This window comes from Serinus canaria, chromosome Z, assembly GCF_022539315.1.
Source record: "Serinus canaria isolate serCan28SL12 chromosome Z, serCan2020, whole genome shotgun sequence".
NCBI lineage: Eukaryota > Metazoa > Chordata > Aves > Passeriformes > Fringillidae > Serinus > Serinus canaria.
This window is the reverse complement of record NC_066343.1, coordinates 43,342,005-43,364,089: the sequence shown is the minus strand read 5'-3', so window position 1 is coordinate 43,364,089 and position 22,085 is coordinate 43,342,005. Positions and strand designations below refer to the sequence as shown.

The 22,085-nt window shown below is 40.4% G+C and overlaps 1 protein-coding gene across 1 annotated transcript in view; it reads left to right on the top strand.

Moving 5' to 3' along the window:
- Positions 1-216: 216 nt before the first annotated feature.
- The window catches only part of SH3GL2 (SH3 domain containing GRB2 like 2, endophilin A1), an 85,983-nt gene continuing 64,114 nt past the window's right edge, over positions 217-22,085 (top strand). The window contains exon 1 of the mRNA XM_030236786.2: positions 217-352. Within this exon, the coding sequence (XP_030092646.1) occupies positions 308-352 (45 nt within the window). The 5' untranslated portion in view covers positions 217-307. The remainder of the gene's footprint in view (positions 353-22,085) is intronic.

Genomic DNA, 22,085 nt, shown 5'->3' with positions numbered 1-22,085 from the left:
GGCGAGCACTGCCGGCGCACCTGCGGGGCGGGGGCGGTGCGTCCCGCCCTGACGTCACGGCGCTCCCGCACCGCCGCCGCCGTCTGACAGCCTCCGCCGGGCGCGGTGCGGTGCGGACAGGCAGGCAGGCAGACAGAGCGCCTCGGCTCGCCTCGGCTCGCCTCGGCTCGCCTCGCCTCGCCTCGCCTCGCCTCGCCTCGCCTCGCCTCGCCTCGCCTCGGCTCGGCTCCGCTCCGCTCCGCTCCGCTCCGCTCCGCTCCGCTCCGCTCCTCTCGGCTCCGCACGGCTGCTCCGCGCTGCCCTCGCCATGTCGGTGGCCGGTCTGAAGAAGCAGTTCCACAAAGCCACGCAGGTACCGATCCCTCTCCCCGCGCTTGGAGAGCGCTCGGCTGCGGCCGGCGTGTGCGTGGGCATGCACGGGTGTGCGCGGGTCTCCATTCGAGTGAGTGCGGGGTGAGTGGGTTTGCGCGGATGCTGTGCCCGGTCGTGCGTGATGAGTGAGCGTGCGAGGGGCCGTGTGTCTGGCCGGGTGTGCGCGGTGCGCGCATAGATGTGCGCGGTGCGTGAATGTGCACGGAGGATGGTGGGTCTACAGGGGTGTCCATCTGCGGAGCGCCGGGGCTTGCCGGGCCGCCGCGCCTCCCCCGAGTCAGCTCTGGCCGCGTTGCGGCAGTGGGCAGGGGCTCCCGGGGTGCGGGAGTAGCTCCTGGGCTGCCCTGACCTCCGCGCTTGGACCCGCGGGAGCAGCTGCTGCAGCAAATACCCGCCCCGGGCTCGGACCTTCCCTACCGAGGTCTGTGCACCGTGTTTCCATTGGCGATGTTTGTTTTAGCCTGACTTTGGGAAAACAGCAATAAACGTGACCTTTTTGTTTCGTGGGTCTAGACCACAGGTGAAATCCGAGTAATGAGGTTTGGTTCTGTTGCTTTAGGCATGGTGTGATATTGCAGGAAGGTCAGGATGAGTGTTTCACCAGTAGTTGAGTTGTTTCATAATACAAAATCTGTGTGTTACAGTCTGCAAGGGTACAATTTCTGACTTAGTGAGCTTTAGGGCTAAATCTAAAATGGTTTCATAGAAGTCAGAGGAATTGATTTAGATCTAGAGAGCTGACACCAAGACCTGTGCAGTGTAGGTGGGTTTTTTTTGTGGTTTTGAGTTTTTTGGGATTCTTTTGTGGTTTTGGTTTTTTTGGTTGTTGTTGTTTGTTTGTGTTTTTGTTTTGTTTGTTTGGTTTTTTAAATTTTGTTTTTAAATAACTAAATACAAAATCCACAGTTATTTCCAATTGCTTTCCATTGCAGGCATCTTCAGCTAGGAGTCTTGGTCACTGGAAACAATCTATAGATCCAGGCACACAAGATACATTCAGCTGTTTGACTTTTCAACACCCATGTATTTGCCCTTCTCATGCATCTCATCTCTTGAGCACTATGGGGAAATATTCCCTGAAAAAATGATCCTTAATCCAAATATTTGTCCAAATTCTGATTTTCCATCCCTTTTAGTCACACCTACTGCTGCAACTTATAACTCACACTATAACTCTGAATGCACATTATAACTCTGGATGCAATGGTTTTATACCAAGTCTGGCATGGGTGCACAAAGGTATTGGATAACACTGTGTCTCACCTTTCATGCCACATTGTGCTGCATCATTGGTAAAATAAATGCAAGAAAAAGGCTGCACTCAAAACAGATGGCATAAGAAGCAGGTAAGGGTGCCTGAGTCCATCCAGCAGTGCCCATCTGCTGCTGCTTACTTTGTTGTTTCTTCCCCCACTGCCCTTGGTATTATGAGCATTATGGCAATGAGTTCTGGTACTGAAAATAAGAATTTCAGTGTCTGTGCTGTCCGTGTTTAAAGAAGTAGGCAAGATGAAGTTCACATTTTAGTACTAGAAATCTCAGTTCTCCATTTTTGTAAGCTAATGAGAATGCATCTGCAGCAGCAGAGGTAAACATCTTTTTTTGAGGGAGCATGGTGTGAAAGGTCTGTGCCTGCTGTGTTGTCCTTCAGATGACACTCTCACACTGATTGTCAGCAGTACTGTCATTTAGAAGGAAGGAAGAGTTTTAGCTGTCTGGAACAAAAATATTTAAGTCTCTGATGCCAGATTTAGCAGCCTGACATCTGATGACCCAGGGATTTTTGGACCCAGCCTTGACTTTCGCAGTTTGTTTTCATGCAGGCCATGGAGACACATTCATGTATGAGAATGACTCGCAAGTATGTTGAAGAGTGATCTGCTTATTGGCTTGCGTGCATTACGAGTGAGAAATCTGCGACATAGTTGTGCTGACCTTGCTCCAGGGAGTAATCCTTTTGACTAGCGGTTAAACACCAGGTGAAATACAGACTGACATTGCTGGCATGAATGAAGCTTTCCAGATAGGATCAGACAAACAGGAAGTTTTTTTAAAATTCTAAATTATTGATTTGGTTCTTACTCATGTGTTTTTTAATATGATGTGGTGTTTTAATAGAGTCCTAAGTCATATCAAGAGCACATCTGGATTATTTTATGCAATGTAAAAATTTTATTTAATTTCATTTATTGTTTTCTGACTTCTGAAATGTCAAGCTAACCTGCATGAAGTACTGCCAGTTTAGCAGCTGTGCTGAAGAACTTAATGCCTGTCAACTCTCATGGACCAACTGCAACAGCAGTGAGACATTGATGAGCAGGAGGATCCTTTGCACCTTCTGGAATGAGTCGAGTGTTCACCCTTTTGCCTTTCATACAAACTAATGGGTTTACCTCTGTGCAGCAGATAAATAAAGTTTAGAGAAATCTTCCTGAGTTTGTAAAAGCAGGATGAATCTGGAAGTCCTGGCATTAATACAGAATTGCATTCATACAGATGTTAGACTGACCAGTGGGGAGCAGTTTAGGTTGTTCATTTACTTCCAATATCCACAGAGCACCTAAAAAGGAGAAATTACCCCATTTGAATTTTAACATGCCACTGCAGATCTATCATACATCCTGAAGCTAGGAAGATCTAAAGCATTTTTTTTCCAGAAATGGGCAACAAAGTGCTATGCCACCAAATGGTCCCTTTTTCTTTAGGCATGCAGACTCCTTTGCCAGTAGTATTATGCCAGTGTGACCGACAGAATATTGCTTCCTCCAGGTTTATGTACAGTTATAAAACTACCACAGTCACTTTGGGTGATACAGATTTGACAGTCTAGGGCATTTAAACAGAGTTGTTTTAAAATAGCGTGAGCTTTGTTTCCACATGACTGCATTCATTGCATAATATGGCTCTTGTGAGGCACAGTCAAAACTAAGCTGCCAGAAAGTAATAATTTCATAGGGAAAGAGATTAACAAAAATTCTGGGAGTGGCCACATCTGATGTTCCATTTGAAACAACTGAATAAATGTGACTGACATTTAAATAGCAGTATGAATGTGGTGATTTGAACCAAAAGCCTGTAGTATGGTTTATTTTCTACCACTGTATTCTGCTTTCATGATTAAATTTGTCCCAAGACCCAGACCAAATTAACCAGTTTATACAGTTCTATGGAGAAAAATGTTTGGTAATGGAAGAAACATCTGAACAAATTACTTACACTCCATTCATCATTGTCAGTAGCTTGTTAGATGCTGACACTTAGGTGGAAAGTACTATGCTTCCATCTTTGGCAAGGTAACCTGTGAATGGTGCAGTAAGAGAAGGACTCTGCTGGTTAATAAGAAGCAAATGAGACTCCTGCCAAGCTATGCAGTTGTCCACAAAATTCTGTGGTCTTCCTAGGGACTCTGGGCTAATTCAGAGCCTGTCTACACAGGTTCTCTTGTGAAAAAGAGAATATTGGGGTTCATCTGCCAGAATGTTTTTTGAATTCCTTGGTCAGAAGTATGTAAGATGTTTTTCTCTGTAATCTATGACACAGTCCACTTACTAAACATACTGCAGCTAACCAATTTTTACTGTTCTCTGTTGATATCAATATTTTCCTTAATCTCTAGCATACTCTGTATTCATAACATGTTCGTGACTGTCCTGCAGTGTTATGTGGCAGCCGTGTTTGCTTTTCCAGTGGTAGGACATCACCTGTCTTTTCCGCTGACTATGGTTGAAGCTGGACTCAGAGTGGGTCTACTTTTCTCCTGCCATGTTTCCTCACATGTAAAGGTACATGTGGGAGTTGGCCTGGAAAGCTGGGCAGTGTTATATTTTTCTTAGTGCAAACGCTGCACCATGCATCAGTTTTGTGGAACTTAATGATCTCCCTTCTCATGCGGTGTGGAACCTTCTTGTGAGCAGTCTGAGGAAGGTGGGAGGAGAGTCGTTTGCAGGGTGGTGTGGCTCTGAGGATAGAGCCCAAACAGGCTGCTAGAAACCTCTGCCCAAGAGACATGCACCACTGGCAGTCTGCTGGTTTCTCTCTGTGTGGAGCACTACGTTTTGAGATCAAGGAAAGGGAGCAAAATTTTGATTTGGAAATAAAGACTATTTTTAGAAAACAATACTTAGCTGCAGAGGGGATTATTTCCACAGCAGGTAGGGAAATTCCTTCTGTTTGTGCACTCTAGCTGATTGCCAGATACATTATTCACATTTGGCATCATTCCCATGCGTCCTTTTATCGATATTACATAATTGAAAGGGTGAAAAATTGACTTTAATCTAAATTGCTCTTTAGTTGGATACTGTGTAGCCCTTCCGAGTTGTTGATGGTTTAAACAGTCTGCGCCAGTTTTAAACCCTGTTTCTAAATCTGATTGGAGGAACTGCTGCTTTTTGTACTAAAAAGATCATGCCTTTTTTTTTTTTTTTTTTTTTTTACATTTCTCAAGCATCTATTACTGTAGTAACTTTCCAACTGACGGATGCACTTTCTGTTTTTATATATGTATATAAAAGTTGGAGCACTAAATGGCACCCATCTCTAAGTTTTCTCCCAGAGATGTCTGGAGGCAAAGAATACCCATGGATGCTCCCCTCAGAACATAGCATGCACCAAATTTTTGTTTCATATCTTGACTCCCATCTTAACTCGAATTATTAAATAGCAAGGAAGAACTGGATGCTCTTGGTCACTTATGCAAAACTGTCTTTGAGTTTTAAAACTCAAAGACAGTGTCCTCATGCCTAGCATACTGATAGATAACATGCTGCATAAAAGTGCTGGAGCAGCAAAACCAATTTTAATTTAAGATTTTGCAGAGGTTACTCAGCAGAAAATTCTGTACTTTTACCTAGCTCCTAATTTTAAACAGAAGGGAGGTGCTGGGTTGGTCTGACCTATTTCTTGTGAAGGATGGAGACTTGAGGAGCTTGAACATCGACTGTCGTGACCTGGTGGTGTACCAGTGAAGTCTTTGACTTTTAAAAGGTTGACAAGAGGGACGGAATCTGCTTTGTGGGTCCCATGGAGCTGCTGCCGTCTGTGAGTACCTGTGAAGAGAAGCTGTCTGGACAGCATTTAGTGGGAAGTGCCCTGACTCATGGCCCTCTTACCAGTGAAGGTCTGTGGTATGTTCAGGGACAGCCAAAACATCCTCCAAACCTCTTTCCTTAGTACTAAAAGGTCTTCCTTCTGCTGCTTTCCAGAAACTTCTGTAACTCTGATTCTCTTCTCAGGCAGTGGCCCCTGATGGACAATGGTGGTGCTTATCCTTTCTTAAGTGTGTGTGGATAATCAGACCAAAGAAAATTGAGCTACAGCGTGGTATTACTGCAATGTTGTTTGCCACAGCACAATTACCTTGCTTTCAGTGCTTATCTAATCCTGCACTTAATCTTAGAGACAAAATAGTAGTGGTTTTATAATCTGAGGTTATAGCACATCACAGGAATCCATCCAATCTGTCATAGAAGTGCTAGAGTTAAAATTAATTATTTTTTTCCTCCCAAAGTGGAGAAAAAAGAGAGAAATTACTATTTATTGTGCTTACATTTTTCATAAGATTTCCCTTTATGGAGGCTCTACAGACCTGCATAGTAGAAAACTGAAAGTTAGAAGTGGTTGTTTGAAGTTCAGCATATTTTCAATTTGCCTGTAGATGGAAATCACTGTGATGAACCTGTACAGAATGATTTGTGAGTATGTATTTGCACTTGACGTAATAGTGATGATGTTCTTGTGTCTGGGATGGAGGACATATCTTTATAAATAAACTATATATAAAAATATTTCAAATTATTTTTATTCTGTAGACTGAAATTGGACTGACGTAGTTGTTGCAGCATCATATGGTTCACACTGAATGCAGCAGTTTACACTCACCTTCTTGCCCATCATCATTTCTCCACAGAAAGGAAGTGTTATTTGATCCCAGCAAAGATGATGCTGAGTCAGCAGCAGTATAACCTTGTGGTTTGGTGTGATGCCAGAGGACCTTCTGAAAGAACTAGAAATTCAACCACTCATTTGGCAATTGCACCTCTTACTAGAGGAGGGATGGAGAATTGAATGCATATCTATTCCAGAGTAGATAGGTGCCACTAGCTGTGATCCTTGTCATCCTTGTCAGCATTTAGGTTGATTTTCATCAGGCTGTGCTTTGTGGTCTTGTGTTCTTGGATTTGTTATCACTGTCAAAAGGGGTTGCTATGCTGAATCCTTTGTAAGCAGAAATTCTAAAATAGAGAAAAAATGCTGGCTTTTCCTGCCTTTTCCTCTACAATTCTACGGCAGCAGAATACTTCACACTTAAAATGTTTATATTCCTCTCTGCCTCCATCATATTTTTTGTGGATTTCAGTTTGATGTTTTTAATAACCTGTGTTATTTATACATCAATTGTAACTCTTTTGATTGCCTAATTTCCAGTTTCTATTGGCTGCAAAAGGTCTTTGCTTGTGAAAAGAGTTTATCTAAACATTTTGATATAGAGCTTGTTTTTCACCTTTGGGTTATGAAATTCAGTGACTGTTGTGCAGAAACACCAGAGACACTGTTTATCTTTCAATTTAAAGTGCCATTAAGCACTAGACATCGCTTTTGTTCTGCATCTTTGGGAAAGAGTGCAACTACAGTGAAACAGGGGGAAAGAAGAACAAGTTTCATTAGAGATTAAACCTGGGGTTTTTTTTCCTCTAGAAAGAAAATTTTCCTGCAAATGTTCATTTAGTCTTTTATGACTTTCAGTAGACTAACAGGATTTGCTCTTTTAAGCAACACTTAGACAGATAGATATTATTGCTGAGTTCTTTTCCAATCTGTACACTTTTCAGCTTTGAGGTCTGTGCCAGAAATTCCTTTCCATGCAAAATCAATCTAGATGCAGAAAACCAATTAATAATTCATAAGGTATAAATGTCAAAAATAAGTGGTGTTTGCCTTTCCAGATGAGTCACTTAGAGCTTGTCTGCCTTGGAAAGTTATGGCGTCGTAATCTGAGGGCTGAAATGGAAATGCTGCAATTTTACAAGTATAACTCTGCAATGGATGGGTTTCTTTCTACTTCTAGAAGAACAGCTTTTCAACTTGACTGGTTTTTTTTTGATAAGGGAGCTGAGGGCATCAAACTAAGGCCTATCTTTCCAGTGCAATGAAGGTGTTTGCAGTGAACTCGCTAAGGCATGAGAGGTGACCAGCTTGTGTGTTTTTCTCTACTATTTAACCTTTTTTTTTTTCCTCTGGGAATGTTATCTTTGTCATCCAAATACAGTTAGTTAAAACTATTGGTTGCTTCATCCAATTTCTTGCACTGGTCAGGAATGGATAGAATTTGGTTTTATTTTCTACTTCTATGAAAGGAATTGAGAACTTTTAAAACGGAGCTGGGGCATGAAGAATGTTCCTATCAAATGCAAACGTTTTTAGGAATCAGAATGTTTGAATGTGGAAATGTGCCTTGATGTGCACAATAACCAGGAGTGCACATTTACTGGCTAGACTCCATCATCCAAGGAGCCTTTCATGAGTATTAACAAATGGAAGTTTATCTTTCAGGAAGAGTGGTTGGATCTTATGTTATTATTTGCAGTCTAGATTTGGGTTTTAAATATGCACATAGTATTCTGTGGCTGGCAGGGAATCTTTCTTTCTCACAAAATTGCTTAAAAACATATTGCCAAATCTGAGGCACATTCACCTCTGTCAAAAGTGGATATGACTGCTGCAAGTTGTAAGCTGAAAGCTGAGGCAAACTTAGTAAATTATATAAATCTTTAGCTTTTCAATGCAGAAAAATATTTTTTCCTCTATTAGACTCTTTCTGTTTTGTTTCACCTATGTAAGCTGTTGCAAAAAAAAGACATATAGGAAAGAAAGTTAAGCTTTGCATGGAAGGAATGGGATTTTCTTGCCAGAGAAAGAGCCAAAAATATATATGACATCAAAACACAAAAACCACCAAAAGATAAACAACTTTTTTTTTTTTTTCTGTTTTATAATATTGTCATTCAAAATATGTAAGTCAGGGTGATTTTGGACCTGTGACTTTTCAAAGGCCTGGACTGGCATGTTTTAGGAAGGCTGCTCTTTTATGGCCAAAAATCTGTAACACTTGAAATAGAATAACAAAAGCTCTGCAGCTTCTGGAAAGTATCCTATTTTTTTTATTTAACAGTAGACTTGGGCAGGAGTGAAATACTAGAAAGGAAGATGAGTGAGGATGAATGCCTGGAGAGGTCCACAACAGGGATCCTTGAAAACTGAACAGAGGTAAAGTGTCTGCTCTGGTGTGTATGAGTAGTGACTAACTAGAGGGAGAAGGATTGGCAGATGTTCGTGAAGGACTAGCACTTGCTGTTTCCTGCTTCATTAGCCTGCTACCTCCAGCATTCCAGTTCCTGATCTGGACACAGTGATAATGTGTATTGTTCCAGCCCAGGAGCAAAGACAACAACTGTTCCCAAAACATACGGCTTAAGTATCACCAATGGGTTAACGAAGTCAGCATGAATTTAATGGTCAGTATAGGTGGAATCGAATGTGACTAAGGAGGGAAAAAGCTAACATTGTTTCTAAGATGACAACCCCAGCTGTTACAGATTTCCTTTCTCTCCGGGAGGAGGAATAAGCAAAAGGCAATACTCCTCTGCTGCTCTGATTTCAGGATAGTCTTTTATCAAGAACTGCTGGACAGCCACTGAAAAATAAGCTTTCCATGACTTAGTGCTTTTTTCTTTCCCTAGGGAGAGTTTGCTGTTCTGAGTAGACTGACAGAGCCTTTCTATTTTGTGTGTGGAAAGTTTCCCCAGTGCTGACTGCCAAAGGTTCTGCTGGGTTTTGATCAGCCAAGTCCCTGCATCAAATCGGTGACTCATTCCAGCAGTCCGGCGGAGCTGAAAGCCCTCCCAGGCAGGAGCTGAGCTCTGGCTAGCGTCTTCCTGGCGCTCCCTGCAGTGCCGCGCTGCGCTGCCCCCCGAGGGGCTCTCAGAGCACCCAGATGGGCTGCAAAGGCAGAATGCACTAACACACACTGGCTATGCAGATGTATAGCTATTTGGGATGAAAGGCAAGGTTTTCCCAGTGTGTTCCTTTTCCATAACTGTAAGGAGGGGGAAGACCCTTGTACTTTAATGTGAGACAGCATTGCTGCAGACTCTTGAGATGAGTTTCAGTATATCTGCAGAAAAGGACCTGTCATTCTTCTGCTCTGTGCTGTTCAGTGCATGTCCTAAGTGACTAAACCACATAGGATCTCGTGTGACAGAAGAACATAAGTCTCTGGACATGTGTGCAGTTGTGACTCTTGAGGTCTAGAGAGTCTCAAGGGCAGGAGCTGGGGTTTGGCTGCCTTGTTTCTTGATGCACAGCCTGAATGTATTACCCAAGAAAAGAGATGAGCATGCTTGGGTTGTGTTTCTGACTGGGGCTTGCTGGTTCCACTGCAGAATCTATTCTAATAATAAAAATAAGTTATTGAGATAAAAACAAGTTGAAGTGTGGATGGACTTCTATTTGAAAATGTCTGCCAGACTATAGGAGAAAATTTATGTGATGCCCAAGGGCTGACCATACACTTATTTCTTTTGGGCTGATAAGATACTTGCTGATTTACCCCTCTCATCTTAAGAACAAGACCACTTCCCAAATTATGTATTGAAAACAGCTATATGAGATTTCTAGCAACTTTTGTAAAATGCAGGCAGTCTTTCTGAGCAGATTTGAAAGCTTCTCTAGAGACGTTATATCTTGCTCCTTGTAAAAGACTCTTTCTCTCTTTTCTTCCACAGCACATTGGAGCAAGAGAGATTTGAAAATTTAATGAAGCTGCAATAAAACAGCCTATTCTAGTTCCATATTTTTCTCATTTCTGTTTGCAGATTAACTACATGTGTGCTCAGGGGAACTTCTTGATCTCAAACAGATTGACTGCTGTGGACTTTTTTTTCCCCCTGATTTCCTCCTGATATTTCTTTAAAACCTATGGAAATATTGTTACAGTAAATTGCATTTCCTTTAAATGCTGTATTAATTTTCTTGCAGTAAAATTAAAGTTGGGAAGGTAAATTAAGCTGCTGAGGGAGAAGCTGTGGATGTCAAATGAGCTGTTTGTCAAAGAATGAAGACCAGATTGGGAATATGAGTGACAGCCTTGTGGATGGCTGAGCCAGAGGGCTCAGGGATAGAAATTTAGGGCTCTTTGAAGCCATTTGAAGCATGTGATGGAGCAGGTAGCAGAGAGCTACAGTAAGTGGGGAGAGTAGGATCAGGTGTTGTCTTTGTATGCTGTGTTTTAGTAATTTTATTAACACTACACTGAGGACTTAACAGAAGAGAATGTGAATTTTTTTTCCCCCTATTCTCTATTGCAACATCATGAATGTAGTCATGATACCAAAGCACACCATGGCTGTATCAGAAGTCATCAGGTGTTTGGTATACCCCTTGAAAGTGACTGGGTTTGTGGTTATAGTTTTAAGATGTGAAATATTGAGGCTTTGGAAGCATTAATAATCATGGACAAGATAATGCCAACTTGCTCCTTAGTATTCCCAGGTGAGAGATAAGACTGCTTTAAAATGCTGTTGCCCTGTTTTTGAGGTTGCTTCCTATTCATTGAAGAAGAAAGTAGCAGTCATTTCTGGTGCCTATGCTAAGCTACAGGGAAGACTTGTGAGAAAGGTATAGGAATTCTGTTCTGTCATATCACAGGGAAACCTAAGTCTGACAGAAAATCCCAAGGAAGAGTGGAAGTGGCAGGGGGAAAAGATAAATTAAAATATGTTTACAGGTACTTGGTTTCCTGCCACAGCCCTTTTGAGCCTGAGCCAACAAGCAAAGCTCTGCAGTGGCCTCTTCTGCAACCATTTCTTTTCCCACATCTCTACTGCAGAGCAACCAGGAGGGCAGAAAAAGTGACTTTTTCCTCTTTTTCTGTGCCATCCTTTGATATCTGAGGAATTTCTAATAGGGTTTGTGGGCCTACTTTCCTCTGCAGCAGGTCAGGATGATCAAGGAGCTGAGACTTAAGCAATTAATTTGTTGTTTCTATTATTGTGAGTCCTTGGCTCTAGTGAAATAGTGTATTTGATTAGCAGACTGGAAAGCCTTGGTTTTGTTATGTTTTGATACCTTATTTGTTTTTAAACAACAAGAGTCCTGGCATTAACTATTGCTCTAAATTATAAAACAATGTAGTGTAGCTTTTAATTCTTTAATGTAATATTTTAAAAGGTAATATAAAATGTTTTAAATTATTTATCTTAATTCTTTAATGTAATGTTTTAAAATATTTTTAATATTTTAACTGTTAAGGAAAGCTGAAAGCATTTATGTATTATCACAGATTTTGCAAGTAGTGCATAGTCAAGTTTTACCAAAATTTTCCCAGTATTTTGTTTCCAAAGGAGACGTTATACAAATGTACAATGGAGGTGACCTTGTTCTTAGTATGAGACATTCACTAATGCATGTGGTGTAAGCCTTTACTCAGCAGCAAGAAAACATTCTGCAGACTAAATTCTGCTGATCTGGGCATTTTTACTAATTTATCTTAAGCATTCAGAAATTATTTTAAAACAAATTATTATTATTATTATTATTATTATTATTATTATTATTATTATTATTATTATTATTATTATTATTATTATTATTATTATTATTATTATTATGATTATTATTATTATTATTATTATTATTATTATTATATTATTACCAGTTTTAGCAGCATATAATCCCAAACATTAAGGAGAAATTACAGAATCCAGGTGTTTTAAAATTAGTAATGCAAGAGCAAAACCTAGGGGTTTGTTATAACTATATAAGACTTAAGAGTTTTGAGGGGGAAACCAGACATAACAGCAGACAAATGACAGGCACTGCAAAGAACCATCTGTAATTCCTCTGAGCCATTTTGTCTTCTTAAGGTTTACCTCCTTTGAGAGCTGTTCCAGTTTAAAATGTGTTCCTGGTCTTTGACGGTGTGTGACTGTGCCCCTCCCTCTTGCTTTCTTTCAGACAGAGTTAGGTAGCAGCTGATCTGAACTTCTGAGTCAGTGTCTATATTGGAAAGTCACACAGTGCAAAAAGCTTATGAAAATTGTAGGAAATATTCCAGTTCCAGACAGGTTTTTCTATGTCATCTGAATATTTAAAGTTTTTTTTCAGACATCTGTGAAGAGCTCTCTGTTCAGCTGATGGGTTGACTTGAGTTTTAAATTTAGTAAATTGATTGGCTACTACTAACTTCCTTTGCAAGCAAGGGGATGGGCAGATTCCAGAAGAAAAGCAACATCATCCACACAGAAAAGAAATCATGTGAATTTATGGATCAAGAGGGCATTTTAAGAAATGGTGTAATAATTAACAGATGTGGCAGAGCAGGTTTCTTTACCTTCATCTCATTTTAAAGAGCTAGATTGTATTTTCTGGGGCACAAAAAACACAGGACTATAAAGAGATGAGGATGGAACTCTTGAAACACTCCCTGTGATCTCTGGTGGTCTTGGTAGCCCTGCTGATTTGCCATCTAGGAGTGTCATCTTCAAGAAATCTGAGGTACTGGGTGCCCTGCTGTAGCACTGATTGTTCACATCTCCAAGGTTTGAATAATGCAAACTAGGAGGCTGGTGAGGAACCACTTCTGTGCTCCATCATGAGTTTTGATGTCTGCCCTAGTTGGCCTCCACTAAGAAGTGAAGGATCCTTTACCACTTTCTTTCTGTGCACCCAGACATAAGCTAGGCAGTAAATAGTTGTAACCAAGGGATCTGCCCTGGCAGCACAAGCTTTGCTCAGAAATCCTCTCCTCGCTTTGCATCACTTTTGTCTCGCCTAGTGTGCAAAAGTTGTGACAGTGGAAAAGTAGCTGTAAACTCATGAAGAAGCTGTGAATTCATGATCTCTGGGTATGCCAAAGAGGGTAGCTATTGTAAACGTGGCCCTGAAGGCAAATGTCTATTTATTCTGCTTTTTTTTTTTTTTTTGCTCTGTATTTCTTTCTATTTTCTGTTCTGAGCCATTGCTTTCATGCAGCCAGAACCCAATGACTAGAGTGGTGTATGATCTTGACAGATGCTGGTCTTGCTGAAGATACATGCTGTGTAGTTCTGACTTACTAAGTTACCCCAGTGTGCAGTGCTAGTGAGTAATGGTACTGCCAAACCTGTTTGTTGTCAGTGTTTTGAAATACATTGTTTTAAAATCTCACTTTGCAGACAAAGATAGACCTGTGATTTCTCCTTGATAGCAAAACTTTGGTTTTGCTGTTGATCAAGTAATCAGTGGGACTGGAAGATCTGATGAATTTAATCTACACTCAACAGGAAAAGCTCATTGTAAAAACTGAAATATTTTAGGTGTGTGATGGAAGATCCTGAATTCTGCATCCCTCTGAAGGGTCAAGAATATGATGTCTCCTGGCTTCTGGAGGCTTATCTTTCCAGATACTTCCAGTAAAGCAATGTACTTGATCAGAGCCACGAACCATGAATTTTGATCATCCTCAAAGTCTTTATTTACACCTCAACCTTTTTTTGGTGTGTGGTAGGAGAAAGATGTATACTTACGTTACTTTTAAGGTCTTTTATTTAATTTCTTTGAAGAGTTGAAGATTTAAATGAAGAAAGTGTATTTGGAAAGGTAGATTTTCAGTGCTGATAATGAGTTGGTCATAATTCATCATCTTTTTAAAATTTGGTCTGTTCAGCTGCACTTCCCGAAGTTCACACAAAAGCTTGATAAATTGTAACAAATACTATTTCTCATGAATAATACTTGAATCAATCAGGGAATTTATAGTTTTGCTAATATATGTGGGTGAGAGCCATTCTATATTTAAACTAATTGGTGTACCCCCTATTTAATCATAGCTTTGCTCACGTCATTATGTATCTGTCTGATTCTGTAGAGTCATTGTGATCTCTGCAGTCTCCCTTGGTAGGGACGTGTGCATGGCAAAACTTCCAAGGCTGCATGGACTTTGGAAGTTTCAAAAAGCCCTCTTTGTTACAGAGAGCCATCGTGTAAAGTGGATAGTCTGGCTTTTTTCTCTTTAAATTTTCCTAAGGCAAATGTCATCATTGGTGTACTTTACTGTCATGCTGCAGAAAGAATGCTTTTCTGCACTTATGCAAACAGCCTTTGGAGAGTTCTGTTCCTTCTGTTTACTTGTGTTTCTAGGGCTGTTACAACTTTTCTTCCCTTTAGACCTAATGACATCACTGAGTGATATTACACGTTATCTTCATCCTTTAATATGAGCTAATCAGTAAAACAGAATTGTCCAAGGAGTAGAGCACAACCTGAATAACCTGTGTTGTATTTTTTCGGTGGATGGTTCAACAGAGTTGTGCCCAGCAAGGTCCGAGATCATGTGTCTAAATAACAACACATAGATTGCTTTGCCTCCAGACTGCTGTAGCTGGTGCTGCAAGTAACTGTAAAGATTGGTGTATCCCAGTGGAATCCTACATGTACACCCAGCCCTCTACCTGTGTCCTTGGTGCTGTGAGGACAAAACTAGATGGTGACAGACACTTTCTTGATACACTTCCTTCAGACTGAACATATGTATTTACACTAACACGTATGCATGGTTTTGTATTTTGATTTCTTGAGTGACATAATGAAAAGTAGCTGTCCCCCTGAGACTAATCCAGCTCTGGCTGTGTTCAGATGTCTTAGTGTTTGTTTGCTTCTGGGTTGATGTGTACGTGGCAATCGCTCCTCTTCTGGCCCTCACCCTCTCAGGCACTGTGAAGCTCTTAGGAGCCATAGAAATACATTGCTTTTACTTGCTTTTTTGCACTACAAATGTATTTGGGTTTATAGCATTTCTTCTGCCCACATAACCTGAATTTTTCCTGCTAATTTCACATATTCATTCTCTGTGGAAAGACCTGTGAGTCAGTCTTTGCTTTTCTGCATTTGGAGATGAATTTGAAATTCTTGAATCCAATTAGAGTCTCCCTGTAGACATGCAAGCCTTTTTCATTTCATGTTCTTCTGCTTTACTTGTCCTTGTGGAACTAGCAATGAAATTACTATGGAGCATCCCTATTCACATATCTGTATATGATTATGTATCAAGCAGTCCCAGCCATTAGGGATGTGAATGCAATACTCAGACAAAGGATATAGGTAATTTTGTGTATATGTCCATATTATTTATGCATCAGCATAGGAGATATTTAGATATAGACACCATACCCCAGTAATCTGAAAGTTCCTCTTTAGGTGATGAAGTGGTATGTCAGAGAAAATTGTTGCCATCTGACCAGAGCAGAATATCTGAAAATGGTGCATCCATTGTATGTATGTGTGCTGCAAACATAAGCAAAAAGGAAGATGTGGATACTAGTAGAAAAGGGATTATCAAGCTTTTTCTAGCAATCTTAAGCTTGAGCATTCAAATTGAGGGATGAAAGTGCCTTCGGAAGTGATAATTAATATTTTATGTTTTAAATCCAAGTAGAAAATGATGGTAGTTTAATGAGACAAGCAGTACTATTTTTACATATATAGTGTAATCAGCTGTGAACATTTAAAAATCTTTAAGTGGGCCATTATGATACTGAGAGGCTGTATTAAAAGCATGATTTAAAAAAATATACCAGACTGAGTTGCATTGTTCTTGATTTGAAACTTTGTGTGTTCATGATTCCAAACCTTTCAAGAAGTGCAGGGGCTAAATGTTTAGTTTAAAACTCCATGAAGTAGATATTTTCAAGTTAATTGTTTGCCTCCAAGTTCTGAAGCTTTTATGAAAATAGTAAATAAAATTGCAGGATTTCAAAGTTTAAAAATCACAGATGTTTCATAATCAAAGTAAATTCCTCCATAGACTAAGCATAATATGTAGTCTTTTCTTCCCAGTGTTGACATTGGGATAATGACCTTTCCAGTAAGTGACATCAGTGATCCCTCATTGTAAGTCTTTCTATGAAGATCTTTCATTCCTTTGATGACCTTCCTCTGGACATGCTCCTTGAGCTGAGCTCCCAAAACTGCACACAGAACTTGAGGTGAGGCTACACCAGCACAAAGAGGGACAATCATTTCACTTGCCCAGCTGGTGATGCCATGCCTGAGGGACCCCAGAACACCTCAGTTGTCTTACTGGCTGGCAGGGCACTGCTGGCTCATATTCAACTTGCCATCAATCCAAACTCCCTCTTGTTTTTCCATGAGGCTGCTTTCCAGCACGTATAACCTGGATTATCCCATCACAGGTAGAAAATCCACCACTTGCTCTTTTTCAATTTCATGTAGCTGATGACTGCCCACCTTTCTAGTTTCATCCTTATCTTTCTGTAAGGCTTTTCCACCTCTGAGGAAGTTCACAGCTTTTCCTCTTTTGATAACATCAGCAAAGTACTTAACATACTTTTAATTTCTGTGTCCAGGTAATTTAAAATAAAAGCAAAGAGTGGTGGCCCTAAAACTGTGCTCCATGAAGCTCACTGGTGACTGTCTGCCAGCCTGATGTGATGTGGTTTACTACCCATCTATCCATCAGTCAATTTCTCACCCAACATGTTATAGACTTTCCTAGCTGTGTGCTGGACATTTGGTCCAGCAGGCTACTGTGAGAGACAGTATATCAATCATGCATAATGAATGCTTTCATTAAGTGCTGTACATTGCATCCTCTCCATTATATAACATGTTTTAACTATTTATATTCACAAATGACCGTGAAACTTCTTGATCCAGCTCTTAAGACTGTTAAATAAAGTTTTCCTCTATAAAATTTGCATTAGATCTCACCTCTTCTAGTTCTCCTCTGTGAATTGTTTTCCTGTGTCTAACACTGCGGAGATGACTCATCTGTGTTAGGTGGTACCTTGACCCCAATGGAGTAGTTTTATAAAAACAAAAGTATTGCATTTTTTTTTCCACACTGAGAGACAGACAGCTGCAGATGCTCTGTCTGTAGGGTGTTCTTCAGTGACAGAGGGAAAGAGAGGCTCTGGCAAACGAAGGGTCACTGTGCCAGTATGGAAACACTAGTATGTGGCACTGATAAATAACTGTGATTGCTGTATTAAAAACATGCTGGGATTAAGGCCATTGTGAAGTTCTTACAAGTAAAATGAGCTGCAGAAGAAGAAATTGCTTTGCTGCTTCAGTGTGAGTGGCTTCTTTTGGCAGAGGTCTGGAGATCAAGAGTCAAGTCAGTTCCCAACCAACACTTAGCTGTGTTAGGGCAAGTATGCAGTGTAGGTCTGCCTGAATGGTGGATAGGAAAAAGGAAGGACGAGAGTGTGGTCACATAGTGCTGTTACACATTCTGGCCAAAGAGCCTGAAGCAAAAATGAGTTATGAGACCAGGCTGCAGGAGGCTGCTGAGAGCTATAGTGTCAGCCTGTGTCATGGGGATCAGCACAGATCTTCAGGTTCTTGGAGGATGTTTTTTTTATGGCTCTTTGAAAAAGAAGTTGACTGTTAAGTTCCTTATTCAGTGTTTCTTTTTCTAATGGAGCCACTGGCTGATTTGTCTTGTAGAGATGGTTGTTGCTAATAATTAATCACATGACACAGGAGTAATGTTTTAACACCATCTATAGAATGGAGCGGTTTTGCGAAGAAATGCAAATTTTCATAAAATTTTTGGCAATTATTGATAAACTGCAACATTTATTAATGAGATGTAGAGGATGTAGAATAAAGTCCAAACAAGAATTTTAATGGGGAGCAGAAGCTTCTGTTTATGTTTCAAACAGTTTGTAAGACAGTGTTTCACCAATTTTCTGCTCTTCTTTCTTAAGCAACTTCAGTTTCTTAGAGTAGAAGAGGTAATTTATAAATGAAAAGCTCTGAAAGCAAGAATGACCTCCAGTGACACAGCCCACTTGTGAGCAAGTAGTGTAGTAAAAGAAAAGAAAAATTTTGTCTCTCTTTTCACGTTGGCAGAGAGGACCATATCATCTGGACCTTTCCCTGAAGTCTTCATGCTGCTGCCATCAGCAAAGTCAGTTTGTTTCAGATGTCCAAGTGAGGGATTCCCTCACCATTAGGGATGCAAGTGGCAGCAGAATCACTATTGGGAGAAAAGAAGGAGAGGGCTTAATGGAGTTTCACTCTAGAATACACTTGTCAGGAGACAAACCAGGTTAATTATGAGCACAAGAGTGGGGATTAGTGGACAAGGCTGGTTAATGAAGCCTCATTGGCATTTAAAACCAAATAACAGTATTTATTATCCTTCTTCTCAGCACCTCACGGGGAAGCTCTCTAGTTGTGCAAATATGAGAACTGGGGATTTAATTCTACTAAAAAAAAAGAGTTATTGAGTAAGCCCTTTCATGTAAATAATGGATTTTTATAGGAACAGAAAAAAGACCTCTTTAAAATTTGTGTTTCCATTCTAAGCTGACTAAAAGGGCAACACAAACATTATAAAGACAAATGCTGGGATTAAGAAATGCTTTTTTTGGAGTTGTTTTGAGAGAGGAAAAATGCTGATGCATTTCCAAATGGGGATGTAGTTTTTATAGGAACTTCTGACACACCACAATAATCCCCTTAATGTTACATTCACACAAGTAACTTCAGGAAATGGTAGTAAACAATTAGTTAAGAAATGAGTAATGTGTGGTAATAGACGAATAGTTTTGACTGTATAGTCCAAACTATACCAATAACAATTAGTCTTTCAATAACAGTCTTGTTTTGTTTGATAAGAGTGCCTTTGTGATGTGATGATGGCTAAAGTTCTGACACATACCAGCCTTTGAGACAGTCAGTGATGCTCATTTTCAAAATGCCACAGCACAGCTAAGCCACAGCGATTGTTGTACTGCATGTTTTACTCTGCAACAGGCCCAATCCAACTTAATTTGGTAAATTACTGTAAACTTCCTTTGAGTACTCTGCAGAATCAAGCACTGTCAAAGGGATTGTTCAAGGCTCTACTATGCAGAGGAAAAAATCTTCTGAGGAAATCTGAAGAAAGTAGATCTGGATGGGAGATTCAAAATAACCATGTTTTGTAGGAATGGCATATCTAATTAAGACATAAATGGAAATACTTTGCAGGGTATGTTCAACAGCATAAAAAAGAATGACTTTTTAGTTGAACTATGTATAGAAAATTCCATTTGACATTTCATTCATATTCAAAATACCTAATTCTCAGTGTGCATACTTGAGATTTAGGTAGTTGCTATGCCAAGCAGAGGAATTATCAGTGAAATAAAAGTTAAATGAGCTCTGATTTTTTGCAGTCCAAAGGTAGAGAAACACTAAAAATGTTACCACATTTGTCACAGGAGTTCTCAAAGAGACAGTAAAATAAACACCTGGAGTATTTGGCTTTATGGACAAGACTATAAACATATGAGATTTTTGGTTTGAGCTTTGGCAATTTAGAAATCACCACAAAAGATATTCAGCAGAATAGCCAATATTGACCTTAAACTTGCATCATTATGGTAATGATCCCTGTCCATGGGACATTTCAAGATCACATTTCTTCTAGGCTTCCCCAGAACACTGCTGATTTGAAAACTGAGTCTTCCACTGTTTTTTGCTTTCTGCTTGCTTGTGCAAACATCAATAACATTGGAACAATGATGCTGTTCTGGCATTCCCATTAAATCTGTGGTTTACAGAATAGTATGTGCTATGTGTTGGAGTCCCAGAGCATTTGGCTCCCCTGTGACCTCTCCTTCAAAGAAGCTTCACTTACTTTCAGCTCTTGCTTTTGTTTATTTCAGCCTAAGGAAAAGTTTTCTGTGGCGAAGTTTGTCTTTAGTCTACTTTTGCCTTCCTTCCAGCAGAATGCTATTTATTTTACATTCCTTTTAGATTCAGATACATTTAAAATGTCCACTAAAAGAGGGACGCTCAAGGAACTGTCTTGTATTTGTTCCCTCTTTCCTTTGAACTCCCCTGACACTAGTCATGAGGAGGCAGCGGAAAAAGTACTGATTAGCAGGAAACATCATGTGCTAAGAGAAGAAAAGTTGGACTTTTTGAGAAGTCTATCTAGACATAAAAATGTTGCAACAGACTGGAGCTGACTACAAGAGTGGCTAGTGCTTTGAACAGCTGAATTCGGGCTCCCTGAGGGAAACAGTGTCATGGTCAGTGTGAGTTGTTCAATAATATTTTCCATTTAAACCTCACACTTGCAAAGGCATAGAAAGTTAACAACAGTTTGCTGTTCAGACATGGGATTTTCAGGATACAGAGAAAACATCTACAGGTCCTTTTCCTTGCTATCCCTTGACCTGCTTGGAAGCAGAACCATTTGGGAATTTGCAGATAAACTGGTTCCAGCAAGGTGTCAATAAAGTAAAAGGAGTTCTCTGCAATACTTTGCCTCTCTTTGCATTTCTGGCTATAAATGGATGAACACCACATTCAAGACTATGTTTTGAAATTAAAATATCACTTTTTCAGTTAAGTGGTCAATTAATTTTATATGCATCTGAACAGAAAGACTGATTGCAGCCTCAGCCTTGGCTCTGACTCCTGCTTAAATAGCGATTACTGTTGTGGCTGACTGCTGGGTGACTAAATGAGGAACATCCGTCACTAAAGGTGCACTGTGGTTTAGGTTAATCTTGGATCTGTAGGCTCTCTGTCTGGGTTTATTGTGGGTTTACATGAGGCAGAGATAGAGGATAGGAAAGAGGCACTGTTATTGGATCAGAGCTGATTCATTCTGTTCATCCCTTCAAAAAAAAGTTGTACTCTTTGTGGCTGGCTCAAGCTGGGATGCTGACAGCAGAAAAAAAATTGTCATTGTGTTTCTAAAAGGCACACGTAATTCAATTCCTGATGAGCTTTCTTGAAACATATTTCTGCTATAAAGAGTTTGTCAGCATCTTCATCTCCAGACAGTCAGATATGCTGTTGAGCTGTGTCAATAGCCTAATTTACATGTTCTCTCCTGCTAGGAGTTACAGCAGCTATGTTGAAATCTTTTGAACTCCTTGCTCGAAGACCCACATTGGTCCATTTTTAGAGTGTTGGGCAGCACATCAGCACATCATTGTTAGGAAACTTTTAAAGATGGCACCTTTGGTGCCTGCAGTGTCTGTGCCTGTGTAAGATTTATCTCCTGTGTCTTGCGCTGTGGTTTTGCCTGTGTTTGGTGTGAGGTGAGGCAGGGGGAGTTGGGGGCTGGTCGCTGGGAGTGGCACTGCATTGCCTGGCAGCTGGAAGCTGCTTGGTGACTTCAGCACAGCATCGGTTCAGGCCCCTACTTAACAAATTCCGGTTACCATCAGTTACGAGCTCCTACGAGGGAGAAGGGGAGCACAGGAGACACACTTTACCCTGTGCCTGGCCTTTTCCAGTTGATTTAAGAGTATTACAGTGATTATATAATGCAGTGTCCTGGGAGGCATGGGCAGCAGATCATGTGCAGGAGCTTTCCTGATCAGAGAAATTCTGACTTATGAGCCATTGATGGGCAGCCTTGTCCCCTGCCCTCTGAACTGATTTATTGTCAGCTCACAAAGCAGTATAACTACTTTTATTCTCTTGATTTATCTGATAGGATGTTAAGATTGTATTTAGTCACAGGGTGTGATAAGCTGTATATGGCTTATCTGTAGGTTACATAATGCTCCACAAACACAGGCTGGGGTCTCAGTTGGTCCTGGGCTGCCTGTGCACAGCTTATGCTGTAGCACTATTGTCATGGCCTCTGTTTACCCATTTGTTTAGAAACAGCTCATGCATTTCATATGGTGTTTATAAAA